Source organism: Eretmochelys imbricata, chromosome 6, assembly GCF_965152235.1.
Source record: "Eretmochelys imbricata isolate rEreImb1 chromosome 6, rEreImb1.hap1, whole genome shotgun sequence".
NCBI classification, from domain to species: domain Eukaryota; kingdom Metazoa; phylum Chordata; order Testudines; family Cheloniidae; genus Eretmochelys; species Eretmochelys imbricata.
The window spans coordinates 224130-240817 of record NC_135577.1 but is presented as its reverse complement, the minus strand read 5'-3'; the positions used below and the strand labels follow the sequence as shown (position 1 = coordinate 240817).

General features: G+C 60.1%; 1 protein-coding gene across 2 annotated transcripts; it reads left to right on the top strand.

Annotated features, from left to right (window-relative positions):
* Positions 1 to 1205: 1205 nt before the first annotated feature.
* On the top strand, positions 1206 to 16688 carry MMP25 (matrix metallopeptidase 25). Of its 2 annotated transcripts, none has more exons than XM_077820427.1 (10): positions 1206 to 1357; positions 3016 to 3148; positions 3559 to 3694; positions 3915 to 4137; positions 4587 to 4760; positions 4950 to 5046; positions 5188 to 5270; positions 6065 to 6217; positions 15745 to 16005; positions 16202 to 16688. In XM_077820427.1, the coding sequence occupies exons 1-10, from the start codon at positions 1276 to 1278 to the stop codon at positions 16456 to 16458; spliced, it is 1599 nt and encodes a 532-aa protein (XP_077676553.1). In that variant the 5' UTR covers positions 1206 to 1275; the 3' UTR covers positions 16459 to 16688. The 2 variants fall into 2 exon arrangements, with proteins under 2 accessions (XP_077676553.1, XP_077676551.1); XM_077820425.1 differs by having other exon boundaries at positions 3842 to 4137.

Genomic DNA, 16688 nt, shown 5'->3' with positions numbered 1-16688 from the left:
GCTGGGGCGGGGCTGGGCACACGGGGACCCCTCGCCCGGCGCTGGACACAGTCTGGTGGTCTCCGGCCCCCAGGGCTGTGGGGCTGAGGAAGGAGATGGATGGCAGAAGGGTGGGGGAGGGGTCCCTGCCTTTGATCTGCCCGGCCCAGGGTTAATTGCCGGGCAGAAGGGGCCTGAATGTGGGGTGGGGGACGGGACCAGAGACAGCTTGGGGGCTCCCCTCCCCCCTCCGCTGGCTCTGCCATGTTTAGGGTGCGCTCCCCAGCCAGGGGGCAGGGTGTGGGGATGGATGGGGGGGGGGGCTGGGATGGGAGTGAGGGGGATTTGGGGGCTGGGGAAATGCGGGGAGTTGGGGGGGGATTTGGGGTAAGCTCAGGCTGTGGGAAGTTCTAGAGGAATTGGGGAGATTGGGGGACGGGCAGGGGAAGCTGGGGGGCTGGAGGCAGATCTGGGGTGCTGGGGTATTTGGGGGAGCTGGGGGGCTGAAGGCAGTTCTAGGGGGCTGGGGTATTGGGGGAAGCTGGGGGGCTGGAGGCAGATCTGGGGGCTGGGGTATTTGGTGGGAGCTGGGGGCAGTTCTAGGGGGCTGGGGTATTTCGGGGAGCTGGGGGGCTGAAGGCAGTTCTAGGGGGCTTGGGTATTTGGGGGAAGCTGGGGGGCTGGAGGCAGATCTGGGGGGCTGGGGTATTTGGTGGGAGCTGGGGGCAGTTCTAGGGGGCTGGAGTGTTTGGAGGTGACTGGAGTTTGGGGGAGATGATGCAGAGGGGGCCCCTTTTCCTTTCAAGGGTCGTGGTCTGTGGGTCCCCCCATGTGAACCCCACATGCCGGGTGCTGGTGGGGGGCAGCCGGGTGTGACGGGAGGAAATAGAGGGAGATTAGTGGGGAAGGAAGGGGGTGGGATCAAAGCAGCAGGTCGGGGGGGGGTTTCCTCCAGGGGGGCAGAGCGGCTAATTGGGGTCGGGATCTGAGAGAGAAAGAAACAGACCCGCCCCCCCCCTATTCTCCCCCCCCCCCGCCGGCTCTGCGACTTGCTGAGCTAATTCCCCAACCCCCGAGCCTGGGGGGAGTTTGGAGGGAACCCAGGAGTCCGGGCTCCAGTGTGTGGATCGATGCAGGCTGGGCGGGGCTGGGGAGGAGCCAGGCGGGGGTGGGGGGGCTGGTATATAGGGCAGAGAAGCTCGCTGGGCAGCATCGCGCCCTCAGCGCCCCGTGGGGTGGAGAGAGACACCCCCCCACACACACCCCGGCCAGTACGATGCTGTGGCTACCGGCCCTATGGCTCGGGCTGGCCACCCTCCTCTGCCTGCCCCACCGCCCGGCCGGCCGGCCCAGCACCCAGCGCCTCAGCAAGGGAGTGGTGAGTGCCCGGACTCCTGGGTTCTCTCCCTGGCTCTGGGAGGGGAGTGGGGTCTGGTGGGTCAGAGCAGGGGGGGCTGGGAGCCAGGACGCCTGGGTCCCCTGGAAGGGCAGTAGCGTGGCAGAGGGGAGCCAGGACGCCTGGGTCCCCTGGAAGGGCAGCAGGGTGGCGGAGGGGAGCCAGGACGCCTGGGTTCTCTGGGAGGGAAGTAGGGTGGAGGAGGGGAACCCCTGTCTCTCTGCCTGATGCTCCGGGTTGGGAATCGACCGGGGTTTCGAGTTACTCCTCACCGCAGGCGCCGGCAGAATGGAGGCGAGACACCCATTAACTCCTGGCTGCTTCCTCCCCTGCCCCCCGCACCCTGGGAGAGACCCACTGGATCCCAGATCCCCAGGATCCAATCCACGACCCTGCACAGGGAGAGACTCGCTCCCAGCAGCCACATCCCCCTCGGGATCCAGTCTGCTTCCGCCAGTCACCCGGGAAAGGACCGACTGGATCCCACAGCTGCGGGGCACCCCGGGGAGGTAGATCCCAGTCGATCCTGCTTCCACCTGCCTCCGCAGAAGGAGCTGCCTGGTCCCATGTTTATTTGCTGCCCTAGGTGATCCACTGGGTGGCTGCTTGTGGGATCTATTTGATTCCACCCACCATGTGTGGGATCCCCTCTGTGTCCAAATAGTCAAGGGGATCGGCTCCATCCAATCTGTATCATGGGCAGGATCAACTGGATCCCAGCGCTTATTGCCTGGCTCTGTGGGGAAGATCCACTTGATCCTGTACCCTGCATGCCCCCCCAGGAAAGCCCCCAACGGATCCCAGACCCAGTGAGGAGAATTGACACGATCCTGCTTTTGCTCATCTCCATGGGGTCAAGTTGCCCCCTCATTCCTGTGGCTGGGATCAACTGGATCCAACAACCTCCCGATCCTGGGTCTGCCTCCGGCACGGGGCAGAGTGTGGACCCACTCGGTCCCGCCTTCACCCACCATGGGAAGGATCTACTGGGTTCCCATATCGTGTGCGCCTTGGGAGGGATCTGGTGGATTTGAGCTCCATCGGCCGCCGGTGGGTGGATCTAACGGTCTCTGGTGGGAGGATCCATCGACTCTCAGCTGTACCCAGCTTCTGGGGACGGATCTAGGAGATCCCAGCTCCAGGTGCAAGGGACCCTGCTTGGGGCAGGATTTTGCGGGGGGGAATCGATTGGATCCCAGCACCACTCACCTCCTGGGTTCCCGAGTTCTCCTTCTCCCCGGGAAGGGATCTACTAGGTCCCGTCCCCCTGTGCATTGCAACTGGGCCTGGTAGCTCGCCCCATTCCCTTCCCCGCCCCCCATCCAGCAGCAAGCCGGCAGGGGGGAGGCAGAGGAAATGGGGGGGGGGCAGAGAAACCCAGGGGGCGTCTGTTTGATCTTTGCTCTCCTCTGGCTGAACAATGGGAGCTCTGAGCCCATGACCAAACAGTGGGGTGCAGGGAGCGAGAGCCCCCCACAGCGCCCCTCCCCACAGCGCCCCTCCCCACAGCGCCCCTCCCCACAGCGCCCCTCCCCACAACGCCCCCTGCTGGGAGAGGCCGGGCTGGAGTAGCTGGGAGCTCCCGGCTTCTCTCCGGCTTTTAACCCTTTCCTTGCTATTCGTCCGCTCCCCCCCGCCAGGACTGGCTGACCCGCTATGGGTACCTGCCCCCCCCAGACCCCATGCAGGCCAGACTCCAGACCGAGGAGGGGCTGCAAGATGCTGTCAGAATGATGCAGAAATTTGCAGGACTGCAGGCGACGGGGATTCTGGGTAGGTGTGGCAGGACGCCTGGGTTCTCTCCCTGGCTCTGAGAGGGGAGTGGGGTCTAGTGGGTGGGGTCTGGGAGCCAGGACTCCTGGGTTCTCTCCCCAGCTCTGGGAGGGGAGTGGGGTCTGGTGGTTAGAGCAGGGCGGGGCCTGTGAGCCAGGACTCCTGGGTTCTCTCCCCAGCTCTGGGAGGGGAGTGGAGGCTGGTGGGTTAGAGCAGGGCGGGGCCTGTGAGCCAGGACTCCTGGGTTCTCTCCCCAGCTCTGGGAGGGGAGTGGGGTCTAGTGGGTGGGGTCTGGGAGCCAGGACTCCTGGGTTCTCTCCCCAGCTCTGGGAGGGGAGTGGGGTCTGGTGGTTAGAGCAGGGGGGGCTGGGAGCCCGGACACCTGGGTTCTATCCCTGCTGTCTCTGCAGACGACAGGACCCTGGCGATGATGGACCAGCCGCGCTGCTCCCTCCCCGACATCATCGGCACCTCGGAGCTGATGCGCCGGCGGAAGCGTTACGCCCACAGCGGCAGCGTCTGGCCCGTGAAGGAGCTGACCTGGACGTGAGTGCCGGACGCCTGGGTTCTTTTCCCGGTTTTCTCCTCTCCCGTCCCGTTTTCTCCTCCGCTCCCTTGTTCGCCTCTCGCCCTCTGTCTCGTCTTCTGCCCCCGGTTTCTCATTCCCTCCGTTTCCTTCCCCTTCCCCGGCAGGGTCCGCTCCTACCCCCAGGCCTCCGGCCTGCCCCGGGACCAAGTCCGCACCCTGCTCTTCTACGCCCTGCAGGCCTGGGGCAACGCGTCGGCCCTGACGTTCCACGAGGCGCCCGACGCCGACGCCCACATCCTGGTGGATTTCAGCCGCTCCTTCCACGAGGACGGGTACCCCTTCGACGGGCCGGGCAGCACCCTGGCCCACGCCTTCTTCCCCGGGGAGCACCCCATCTCCGGAGACACCCACTTCGACGACGAGGAGACCTGGATCTACGACCCCCAGGCCACGCAGCAGGGTCAGCAGGGAGTGGGGGGGATTGGCGGGGGGGGGCAAGGGGCAGGTAGCAGCTCAGGGGGCCCCGTGGGGCAGGGAATGGCATGGCGGGGGAAGCAGGGGGTGCCATAGGGCAGGTAGTGGCGGGGGAAGCAGTGGGGGGAAGCAGGGGGCCCCGTGGGGCAGAGAGTGGCATGGGGAGGCAGCAGGGGGTGCTGTGGTGCAGGGGGCTTGGCAGGGGGTGCTAAGGGGGGCTTAGCAGTGTAGGGGATGGGGGGCAGCAGGGGCTGCTGCAGGACAGGGGACGCCGTGGGGTGGGTAGTGGTGGGGGGAGGCAATGGTATGGGGGGAAGCAGGGGGTGCTGTTGGGTGGGTAGCGGCACGGAGTGAGTGGGGGGCAGCAGGGGGCACCGTGGGCCAGGCAGGGGCCGGGGGGGGGGCGTAGTGTCTCTCTTTCACTGTGCCCCCCAGGTGCCGGCACAGATCTCTTCGCCGTGGCGGTTCACGAGTTCGGTCACGCCCTGGGGCTGGCCCACTCCTCCACCAAGGAGTCCATCATGATGCCCTATTACCAGGGCCCCGTGGGGCTGGCCCACCTCTACCAGCTGCCCCCCGACGACGCCCTGGGCATCCAGACCCTGTACGGTGAGCAGCCCCCCCAGGCCCTGCTCCGTCCCCGCCTCCCCTGTCCTCCTCTCCTCCTCCCTTGATCCTCTCTCCTTCTCTCGTTCCTTCTTCCCGGGCCTCGTTCCTTCCTTTGTTCTTCCGCCTTTTATTGGTTCGCTGGTTCTTTCCCCTTCGTTCGCTCACTCCTTCCTTCTCTCCCCGCTCCAGGGAGGAGAGAACTTCGCCCCGGAGAAGAGCCGCCGGCACGGCCCATCCCCACCCAGCCCCGCATCCCCGATCTGCCACCCCACAGACCCACCTGGCAGTGAGTATCGGCTCCCTGGCCCCACATCCCTTCTCCTCCTTCACCCCATCGCTCCCCACTGCACTGAGCCTCGTTCCCTCCTTCCCCGGGGCCTGCCGGGGCCATGCAGCGCACCCCACTTGTGTTTGTCTGTCCCCGCAGGCCCCGCCCACCCGCCCCCGATCGCTGTCAGGCCCATTTTGACGCCATCGCCAACATCCGCGGGGAGGTTTTCTTCTTCAAGAGTGAGTCGCTTCCCCCCCCCGCCCCGTGGTCTGATTTCATGTGGCAGGGAGTCCCGTGGGTTAACGCCACCCCCACCCCCTCCGGTCTCCTCTCAGGGGGCAGCATGGGAGTCAGTTCAATCTCACTATAATCCCATGCAGCATGGAGTCCCATGGGGTAACAACACATTTTTGTAGCAATCTCACTATAATTTCACGAGGCGGGGAGTCCCACAGGGTAGCGGTGCACAGTTTGGCAATCTGGCTATAATTTGATGTGGCTCGGCTTCCCACTGGCTAACACTGTTTTCTGGGCATCTATCAAGCTGATCTCTTGGTTAACAACCCAGGTTTTCCACAGCCTAATTAGGGCACATTTCTTGGCGTCATGGGGAGTTGGGCTAATTACAGGTGTGTGTTTTTTGTTGGTCACAGTCCACCTTCCCAGGGCAAGAAGTGAAAAACATTGCTGCGAATTTGTGGTTAACAGTCTTGCAGCTCCCTGTACATTTCCTGGGGGAAGTTCTGCAGATTAAGGAAATTTCATCACAGTCCTGGGGGGGGGGGGGGGGGGGGCGGGGTGCTGTTTCTTGGAGGAGGCTTGGGGAGGGGAGAGTTTGCCAAGATAACAGCCCCTCAATGGGAGGTTGCTCTGGAGGGGTGTCCCGCAGGCTAAGTTCACTTTAATGTCCAAATTCATGTAGCGTGGAGTTCCATATGCTAACACTGCTTTCTGAGCCCTTTGGGCAGTGGGAGGGTTGGGGGGGCTCATTTCTGCCCCCCCCCCCAATGTCTGGGTCCCCTTTCCCTGACAGGGAAGCATTTCTGGAGGATGCAGCCAGCCCGTAACCTGGTTTCCCTGGAGCCAGCGCAGACCCAACGCTTCTGGATGGGGCTCCCCCTGGATTTTGGGACAATCGATGCCGTCTATGAGCGGAGTAACGACAGCAAGATCGTCTTCTTCATTGGTGAGGGGGGGTGACCCCCACATTATACCTCAACCCCCTTGTATCTCCAGCCTGACCCATATGACCGTACAGCCTGCCCCGCTCTGTAACGCTGCACCCCATAACCCTCATAGCCTGACTCTATAGCCCCCCCAGCCTGCTCCACTGCACCCCATAGCTCCCAACCTGCCCTGCATATGAGCACCCATAGCGCCCCCCCCCCCATGATGGGATCCCCAGGGTGCAGCCTGGAACTGGGGTACCGCTAACTCTCCAGCCTGGGCTGTCTCTCACAATGCCCTGCCAGTGACAAGCAGCAAACCCCTCCGGGTGCTGCGATCACTCAGCCGTCCGCATGTGGATCCCCACACCCAGCTCGATTGCATGAACGCTCCCAGAGCCACTCACGGATCACACACAAAGGCACCAGCCAAATCCCCCCAGCCTTGCCCCCCAGCAATATTCCGCCTGACTCCCTGAGTTCGCCACTTCCTCAGAGGAAAGGGGACACGCACCAGCCTTTGTAACCGGAGCCGAGATTCCCCTGAGCATTTCAACCCCAAACCACTGTTCTAGGTAAAACATCAAACAGGTTTAGTCACGCCAGGAAGACAGGTTTTTAAGTGATGGGATGGCTCAGGCGCAGAGCTCAGACTCGGTTACGTAAGAATAAACTCGACGTCTAAATGCCACAGACTAAGCAAGATTTCACTCAAGTCGTCTCCCACCCTAGAGGATGGTCCAGGCAGCTCACAGTTGTCAATACGCCGGCTGGATTCCCTTCCCGCCTGGGACCAGTCTCCCCAGTTCAAAGTCTGCGTCTTCCAGCCCATCTTCCAGGGTTCAGATGGGGAAGGAGAGAGGCCAAGTGGTGATGTCTCCGTCCCGCCTTTATACTTTCTTCCAGCTGCTAGAAAGATCCTGGCTGGGACTCGGGCTTGAGCAGCCCCTGTTGGGTCCATGACCTCTCCAGGGAGTCCCTGCGAGAGCAGATTCCTGTTGAGGGGCCGTCAACACCCGTCTGGCCAGAGACGGGGGCTCTTTTGTCGGTACTGAAAGGCTGGTTGTGGGGGTTCCCAACCTCACAACGTATTTCAGTCCCACACACGGAGAAAAACTTCCTAACTCCCCACCCAGGGACCGCTCACACGACCCAACCGGGTGCTAATGTGCCGCAGATCAAGACTTTTCAAACCATCCTTCACAAGACAGGCTTTGTACCACCCCCGGCATCCCCACATCACAGTGATGAACACAGAGTGGGTTCCCAGCCTGGTGTTTTAAGACACAGAGTGTCACACCTCCGCCCTCTGCAGGAGTGTGAATCACTGACTAATGCAGCAGCTGTGGGCCCAAGGTCCACGTTAGGGTCTGACCATGCCACTCCCAAGCATCGCTAAACCTTGTGGTATTACCCACAGACGCCCTTGCAAAGTCTGTGAACACGTTGTGGCTCCTCTCCAGTGATCGCACCAGTTAGTAAGTGTGTCTTCCCTGGGCGGCTAGAGAACATCTGTGTAGCCGTGTTAACTAAACTCTTGATCACAGGTCAGTCTTCGCTAGTGTCTTGGTCAGATCGTGCCTTCTGGTTAGACGGCGTGGTTTGCTCAATACCCATCGTGTCTTTGAACGCCTCCATGAACCTCAGCGTGTGTTCCGTTCCTGGGTTTCTTCCCTTCAGTGTGGGTTCTCCAGCCGATCCTCTCCGTGGGGCTGTGGTGCTCTAGGGTGTAGTGTGGGAAGGAGGTCAGGGGACTTTGCATGTTGGCCAACCCACTGCGGAGAGGTCAGGGTGATGCATATGCACATATTCCAGCTCCCCTCTTGGGGACGGGTGGGGAAGGACCCAGTGCTGGCTCCTCTCCCTAGAGGGCTGTGATCTCTTTGGTCAGAGGTGCCTTTTCCTGGCATCTCTCCCTCATCTCTCCTGTGTCTTACCAGCCCGGGGGAAGCCCTTCTCCCCTCTGCCAGCTGGGTCACTTGCATTCCCACAGACAACCACCGCCTCGAAACTTCCTGCACCTGACTCCTTGGCTGTCACAGGCGTGGGAGCTGCACCGTGGTTTACAGAGACACAGTTACTCTCCAAAAGCCTATCAGGAGCAGCAGCCTGAAGACCTGGATCAGGGTACCCTCTGTCACCCCCTTTCTCTGTCCCAGAGAGGTCAGCCGCCTGACTGCTCCCCTCCAGGAGGTCGGTTACACCGTTCCCAGGTCCCAGGCTGCGTGCACAGATGCTGAACCAGCCACTCTGTCCTGGGCATCCTCTCCCAAGCGACCAGTGAGGAGGCATTCCTGTACTTAGACAGCTTATTCCTTCTCTCTCCCGCTTCCCTGGTCCTTCTCGTGTGAACAGAGAGCAACTCCACCCGAAGTCCGAAGGTGCAAACAATTCAATGTTTGTTGGGGTGAACGTCCAGCAAGCTTAAATCCAAGTTCCTTTGTCCTTATTTTCAAATCCCAACTTACTTCCTGTTTGCCTCTAATTTATATAGTAGTATTCTCAGCTGTACCTTAACCAATCATTCTACTGAAATTTACCTAACCCATCCTAACATATTGTAACATAATTCTCTAACCAATTATATCCCACTACCCTAATTAACTTACCCCTATAGCAGACCGAAACAATTAGGGAACCAGACAGATTAGCAATAGACAAGTGGGGGCCAGAAAGATAAACCAGACAGGAATGAGGGTTTTGCACCCACAACTATTGAGAAGTGAGTTCTTGCCAGACTGGGTGCTGTCAAGCTAAGTTTTCTTTAACTATCTTTGTCTGGTGGTGATGAGCACTCTCGGGACAGGACCGTATTCCTAACAGCCCAGTAGCCCCTTATTTCAGCATGACCAGTTTGGGATGTGAGGAGGTGACCGTTCGCGTCCCAGCTTATGGTTGCCCCTGCTGCTTAGCCAGAGGCCTTAGCCTAAGAACAGGGTAGGGTGACCAGACAGCAAATGTGAAAAATCGGGACGGGGGTGGGGGGTAATAGATATATATAAGACAAAGACCCAAAAATTGGTACTGTCCCTATAAAATCGGGACATCTGGTCACCCTAAAACAGGGCCTCAGACGATCCTCATCAGAGAAGGCCCTTGCACAGATTTTCTTTTATACCTCTGCACCCCAAACCCCCTGCCCCTGCCCCAGCCCATAGCCTGCAGCCAGCACCCCAAACCCCTTCCCAGAGCCTGCAGCCAGCACCCCAAACTCCTTCCCAGAGCCTTAGGCAGGTGGGGGGGGTGGCGGGACTTGGACCCGTTCCGGACACCATCACAATTGATAGAAACCTGCTGCCCTGGCTCTGTTGCCTGGTGAAGTGCCGCTCCCTCTGTCTGCTGCAGGGCCTCTGACCAGCCAACGCCTCGGCTTGTTCCTGGGCCCCTCGTCCCAGCGCTGTGCGCGGCTTCCCCTTTGGCCTTTTCTGCTTCCTTCTTCGAGGCTCGCTGGAAAACCCCGACCTCCAGCTGCTGCAGCTCCCAGGTTTGCTCAGGTTCTTGCTCCTCGTGCGGTTTGTGCAGCACTGAACTGGAAACGGCCTCCCCTCGTGTGTCTTTTTCTGTTCCTCCTTCCTGGTCCCGAAAGCAGCAAACTGAGAATAACCAACTGGCAGCCGGCTCTTGGCTGGTCTCAGCCACCGCACTCAAAGCCTCACCGAAAATCTCCACACCAGTGTATGAAGTGCAAATCTGGCTGAGTACAAGCTGTGTGTTTCACCGCACTGGACCGGGACCCCCGGGGTGCAGCCTGGGGCAGTGGGACAGCCGGGCCCCGAACTCTCCAGCCTGGGCTGTCTCTCACAATGCCCTGCCAGTGACACGCAGCAAACCCCTCCAGGCGCTGCGATCACTCAGCCGTCTGCATGTGGAGCCCCACGCCCAGCCAAACTGCATGAATGCTCCCGAGAGCAGCACCAGCCAAACCCCCAGCCTTGCACCCCAGAAATATACCGTCTGACGCTGCTCCAGACTCTTCGGCCACTGCAAGCTTGTTAATTAGCTCATCAGAGGAAAGGGGACACGCACCAGCCTTTGTAACCGGAGCCGAGATTCCCCTGAGCATTTCAACCCCAAACCACTGTTCTAGGTAAAACATCAAACAGGTTTAGTCACGCCAGGAAGACAGGTTTTTAAGTGATGGGACGGCTCAGGCGCAGAGCTCAGACTCGGTTACGTAAGAATAAACTCGACGTCTAAATGCCACAGACTAAGCAAGACTTCACTCAAGTCGTCTCCCACCCTAGAGGATGGTCCAGGCAGCTCACAGTTGTCAATACTGTGACGAAGTGGGACTGTTCTTAATGTTTCCTCTGAACAGTGTGGCGGTGCCTCAGTTTCCCCTAGGCAGTTCTTAAGTCTCTAGGGGGTGGGGTAAGGGTGTATGATCGTTGCAGAGCCCTAGAGGGCATGTGTGTGCAGGGGTCTGGACACAGACAATGGCCGACACCCTGTTTCCTGGCAACTGATGGCCGGGCCCTTCCCCCCTGCAAGGTGAGAGCTAAAGGGTTGGAGAACAAAGGAATCCGGTGACCTCCTGGCCCGGGAAAGGGACAAAGCCCAGAGGAGGGGCGGCTGGAGGGAGTTTCAGTTTGGGGCTGGCTGGGACATGAAGTGAAGGGCAGACGTGGTTGTCTGGCTCACTGCCCCCCAAAATGAACCCAGCTGAGGGGTCCCGTTCTCTGCACCTACAAGCTCTGTGTTAGACCATATTCCTGACATCTAATAAACCTTCTGTTTTACTGGCTGGCTGAGAGTCCCGTCTGACTGCGAAGTTGGGGGGCAGGACCCTCTGGCTTCCCCAGGACCCCGCCTGGGCGGACTCGCTGTGGGAAGCGCAGGGAGGGGCAGAGGAGGCTGAATGCTCCGAGGTCAGACCCAGGAAGGTGGAGCCGGGTGAGCTGTGTGTCCTGCAGACAGGCTGCTCCCAGAGAGGAGACTGCCCCAGAGTCCTGCCTGGCTTCATGGGGAGCAGTTCCAGAGCATCGCCCCGGGGACTCCGTGACAACTGGTGGCAGCGGTGGGATGTACTGCACCCCGTGGATGGCGCTTCCTGCAGTAAGTGACTGGGGAGCAGTAAAACGAAGGGGGATTGACGGGGACCAGGCGTGCTGAAGATTCAGAGAGAGACGGTTTCAGGGGGTGGTTAACCCCTGGGAGTGTGTGACCAGAGAGAAGGACTTTGGCAGTAACAGGGTCCCCCGGGGGATTGCAGCGAGCGGTCCCAGGGGCGGAGGAGTCTGCAGCTCGACCCTGGCAAAGAGGGGGTGACCTCGAGAAGGGCTGGCACACGAGGGGTTCTCCCTGGAAACCGTGGGGAGCTGAGAACACACAGGCCTGTGAGTCCACAACAACTTGGGAAGGGTGGAGTGATGGCCTGTCACCGTCTCCTTAAGAAGGACATTGTAACCCTGTGCAGAAAGAGAGGGTTGAGCAGAGGAAAGTTCACCAAAGCAGAGTTCATCGTGCAGCTGGAGGAGGATGACCGCTCTAAGGAGCAGATTCCTGACCCCAGATGGGGCTACAGCAGGATCTGGGAGCAGCTGGAGTGGGAGCCAGGCATCGCCAGGACTCCTGTCTCCGACCAGACGAGGGTCTTCACTATCGGTTCCCCATCGGGGGATCGGAGACGGACGGGATTGGAGCTGAGTCCGAGAGAGCAAGAGGACCGTGAGAGACAGCGAGAGCCCGACAATGAGCTGCAGAAGCAGCAGCAGCATGAACTGGTGGTGGGGGAGCGGAGAGGCCTAGGGGACCTCCCCGGGGTAAGTGGGGATAGACCTGGGGGGGCCAGTTCCGCAGGGAACCTCGAGACTAAATCGCTGCCCCTGGTTAAGGAGCGGGGGGGGTGGGGGATGTGGATGCCACCTCACTGCCTTTGAGCAGGCTGGAGATTTGAACCAGGGGGACACTGTGGAAAAGCCCCGGTGTCTAGCTCCCTTGCTGGGTCCCAAGGCCACAGACTCCGTCAGCCAGATGGGTGGGGAGGTGGACAGGCTCCCACTCCTGGTCCCAACCTATCTGTCTGTGTGGAGTTTCCTGGGGCCAGGCCCCTCGGACCCCCAGTGGGAGCGGAAGGGGATGGTCAATGGGGAGACGTTCCTGGGGTGGCGAGATCCTGGGACAGAGAGAACTGGTGTCAGGCCCTGGGTGGTGCAGCCTCAGAGGCTGAGGGGCTGTGAGCTGGGTGAGGGTCCCAGGGACGAAGCCCCTCGCCCTGCCTATGGCCCAGATCCCTGTGCAGACCCAGGAGGGGTGGGGCTGGCTGGCCGTTGGGGTTCTCCAGGACACCAGCTGCGAGACCCTGTTGTGGGGTGACTGTGTCTCTTTGGGACAGGATCCAGGCCCTGCTCCGGAAAGGGCCGAGGGTTTGAATTTGAATCCAGGGAACCAACTGGCGGAGAGGGAAATGGTCAGTGAAAATGCAGATGACCTGGCTGGCAGCAGGGAGGAGCGGCTAGGCTCAGGCTACCTGCCTCCCTGTAACCAGACCCCTGGGGCTGGGTGGGACAGAGAGATGCTCCCTGCCCCCTTGCACACCGGAGAGGGGGCTCCCGCTGGCTCTGATGCAGTGAGGAAAGCAGGGAGCTCGCTGCCTACCCCCACTGGGACAGCAAGGGCAGCGCTGAGCAAGGGGGAGCTGAGACCCCAGCTGAGCGGGGGGAGACACAGGCAGGGCAGGGGATCTGTTGGGAGCTGCAAGGTTCTGGGTAAGGAAAGTTTGGATGAGCCTAGGCAGCCTTGTGAGCTGATGGCTGTGTCTAGTCAGCAGCGTGGGAAGGCGAGGAGAGTGGAAGATGAGAGTCCCTGGACCTTACCCGTTAGCTGGGTGGAGAATTGGGACAGGGAAGGAAACGTGTCTGTGTCTGTCAGGGGTATTGACTTGCCTATGGAGGGAGCTACCCTGATCTCCAGGCAGTTGTCTGCGACCAGCCTTGTGTGCTGGGACAAGGGGAAAGAGATCCCAAGCTGCGTGTCTGGGAAAGGAGAAAGTGTGTCCGGCTCTTCTTTGTCTGTGGAGCAGACAGAAGGGGCCTTTCAGCCTGTGATGGTTGAGGGTCGTGCAGTTGTCTCAGAGCTGGTTCTGGATCCAGCTAAAGCCCAGGAAGGGAAGGGTCCTAAGTTTGTGTCTGCTCGGGAGAATGGCCCTGTAACTAGGTCGCATCCAGTTAGTGTCTATGTAAAATCCCAGAGACCAGACAATTCAGGTGCTTGTATTTTGCCGGTTGCTAGTGTGTTGTTGGAAAGGGTGCAGCAACTCTGTCTAATCAGGGTGAGATCCTAGCCAGGGCACAAGGAGAGCAGAAAGGTGATTTGATTGTGTTACCTACTGAGGGTGTGGAAACCTGTAGCAAGAAGGAAAAGATTCCTGAACTTGTGTGTGGCAAAGGGAAGGAGAATGCTTCTGACCTTTTATCTAGGAAGTCTGTGAGTTTGCCTCAAAGGGGATTGTGTAGGAATCCGCCAGATGGGCCAGAGGTGATTCTGGATGTAAGGGAGACCCAGAAAGAGTCTGTTGTTGCTCAGGAAAGTGTTCCTCTAGAGCAAGCCCTCGGTGAAGAGGGTAAGGGCAGAATTTCTGGGAGGGGTGAATTGTTGCATAGAAAAGCCCTAGGGAAAGGAATCCTCATGGAGTCTTTGCAAGCAGTTTACTGCAACTGAAGGGGGTGAAAGTGATTTAATCAAGAAAGTCTCCGTTCCTGACAGCCAGAAATTTTCTGTTGTGAATGGATCCACTGACTGTCCTGTTGAAAGATCCAGTGTGGAGAGCTTTGAGAGGGTCTCAGATGAAGTGAAAGATGTTAAGAAAGATAAACAGTCCTATAACCAAGTGGCTGTGTTTGGCCAGCTTGTTGGGGAGAAGACCCAATCCCAGTTTGACCCCCTGGGGTTTTGGGGTGGCCAAAGGGCACGGGCCGCATAAACCTTCCCACATGCGGCTTGCGAGTGCTATCGACCACCCCCGACCTAAGGGAGGGCGTGAAACTGGAAGGACCTGGTGTAACTCCTGCCAAGGAATGGGAGAGATGCTGGGGCATCCATGGGAACGTTGGTGGCTTCGAACTTCCCCAGGTCACCGGGTAAATTGACCCCGCTCAGTTCGATCTCGAAGGGGGGAGAGATGTGACGAAGTGGGACTGTTCTTAATGTTTCCTCTGAATAGTGTGGGGGTGCCTCAGTTTCCCCTAGGCAGTTCTTAAGTATCTAGGGGGTGGGGTAAGGGTGTATGATCCTTGCAGAGCCCTAGAGGGCAGGTGTGTGCAGGGGTCTGGACACAGAGAATGGCCGACACCCTGTTTCCTGGCCACTGATGGCCTGGGCCCTTCCCCCCTGCAAGGTGAGAGCTAAAGGGTTGGAGAACAAAGGGATCCGGTGACCTCCTGGCCCGGGAAAGGGAGAAAGCCCAGAGGAGGGGCTGGAGGGGGAGTCAGTTTGGGGCTGGCTGGGACATGGAGTGAAGGGCAGACGGGGTTGTCTGGCTCACTGCCCCCTAAAATGGACCCAGCTGAGGGGTCCTGTTCTCTGCACCTACAAGCTCTGTGTTAGACCATGTTCCTGTCGTCTAATAAACCTTCTGTTTTACTGGCTGGCTGAGAGTCCCGTCTGACTGCGGAGTTGGGGGGCAGGACCCTCTGGCTTCCCCAGGACCCCGCCTGGGCGGACTCGCTGTGGGAAGCGCAGGGAGGGGCAGAGGAGGCTGAATGCTCCGAGGTCAGACCCAGGAAGGTGGAGCCGGGTGAGCTGTGTGTCCTGCAGACAGGCTGCTCACAGGAAGGCGACTGCCCCAGAGTCCTGCCTGGCTTCATGGGGAGCAGTTCCAGAGCATCGCCCGGGGACGCTGTGACAAATACGCCGGCTGGATTCCCTTCCCGCCTGGGACCAGTCTCCCCAGTTCAAAGTCTGCGTCTTCCAGCCCATCTTCCAGGGGTTCAGATAGGGAAGGAGAGAGGCCAAGTGGTGATGTCTCCGTCCCGCCTTTATACTTTCTTCCAGCTGCTAGAAAGATCCTGGCTGGGACTCGGGCTTGAGCAGCCCCTCTTGGGTCCATGACCTCTCCAGGGAGTCCCTGCGAGAGCAGATTCCTGTTGAGGGGCCGTCAACACCCGTCTGGCCAGAGACGGGGCTCTTTTGTCGGTACTGAAAGGCTGGTTGTGGGGGTTCCCAACCTCACAACGTATTTCAGTCACACACACGGAGAAAAACTTCCTAACTCCCCACCCAGGGACAGCTCACACGACCCAACCGGGTGCTAATGTGCCGCAGATCAAGACTTTTCAAACCATCCTTCACAAGGCAGGCTTTGTACCACCCCCGGCATCCTCACATCACAGTGATGAAGAGGGGGGTTCCCAGGGTGCTGTTTTGAGACAGAGTGTCAGACCCCCCCACAGCCTGACCTCCCACAAACCCCCCAGCTTGCCCCACAGAACACTGGACCCCATAACCACCCCCAGCATGCCCTTCTGCACCCAATAACCCCCCCAACTTGACTCCCCAGCCTGCCCCCCACTCTGCCACCCTCCATTCTGACTCTCCACCCTCTCTACAGGGCAGCATTTCTGGGTCTTCACTGACACCCGGGTGGATCCAGGGTCTCCCCACCCCATCACCGACCTGGGGCTGCCCCCGGGGGTCACGGTGGAGGCAGCCTTCGTCTGGGGGCACAATGGCAAGACCTACTTCTTCGAGAACTCCCACTACTGGCGCTTCGACGACCGAGCCGGAAACGTGGAGCCCGGGTACCCCAGATCGCTGACCCTCTGGAAGGGGGTGCCCCCTGGGCTGGATGACATCATCAGCTGGAACGATGGTAGGTGGCATTCCCAGCGGCGGGCAGTTCCCCAGGCTAACGCCGCTTCTCAGGCGGGCCTCCTTTGCCAACACAGAGCTGTGCTGACTGGTGTCCAGCTCCCTCTTGTGGCACAGAGCGGTATTGTGGGGCCACCCATTTGAATCACCCCTGCAGCGAGTGCCCTGGTTCTCATCTCTCTCTCTCTCCTCTGCAGGAAGCACGTACTTTTTCAAGGGCACCCAGTACTGGCGCTTTCTGGGGGGCAGCGTGGAGGCTGAGAGCGGGTACCCCAGGTCAGCCCCCCAGGACTGGATGTACTGCCAGGGCTCCCCCACTGCATCTCCGGCCCCAGGGCCCCGGGGCGGGAGCGGGAAGCCTGGAGGTGGCCAGTGTCTCTGCAGTGGGGCCCTGCCAGGCCCCCTGCCGGCCTTCCTGACGTGGACCCTGGCTCTGGCATGGGCCCTGCAATGACACCTGCCATGCTGCGCCGATGCACTTTACGCCCTACCGTATCCCACCGCTGGCACCAGAGGCAGCTGTGTGCAGTATCCCACTCTTGCCACCAGAGGGTGCAGCATGCCCAGGTGAACAGGAGAGTGGGTCGGCGGAGCACTGGGGATATCTGTCGTAGTTATTTCTCGCTTGCCCCGTTTGCTGGGTGACGGTGCCGGGGGGAGTGGGGGCGCCGCGGGTTAATGGGA

Bases quoted from the DNA above. Each gene is read 5' to 3' on its own strand.
- MMP25 (XM_077820425.1), top strand. From the start codon at position 1,256: ATGCTGTGGCTACCGGCCCTATGGCTCGGGCTGGCCACCCTCCTCTGC. The intron at 4,761-4,949 runs GTGAGCAGCCCC...TCCCCGCTCCAG, and splicing joins GGGCATCCAGACCCTGTACG to GGAGGAGAGAACTTCGCCCC. The intron at 16,006-16,201 runs GTAGGTGGCATT...TCTCCTCTGCAG, and splicing joins CATCATCAGCTGGAACGATG to GAAGCACGTACTTTTTCAAG.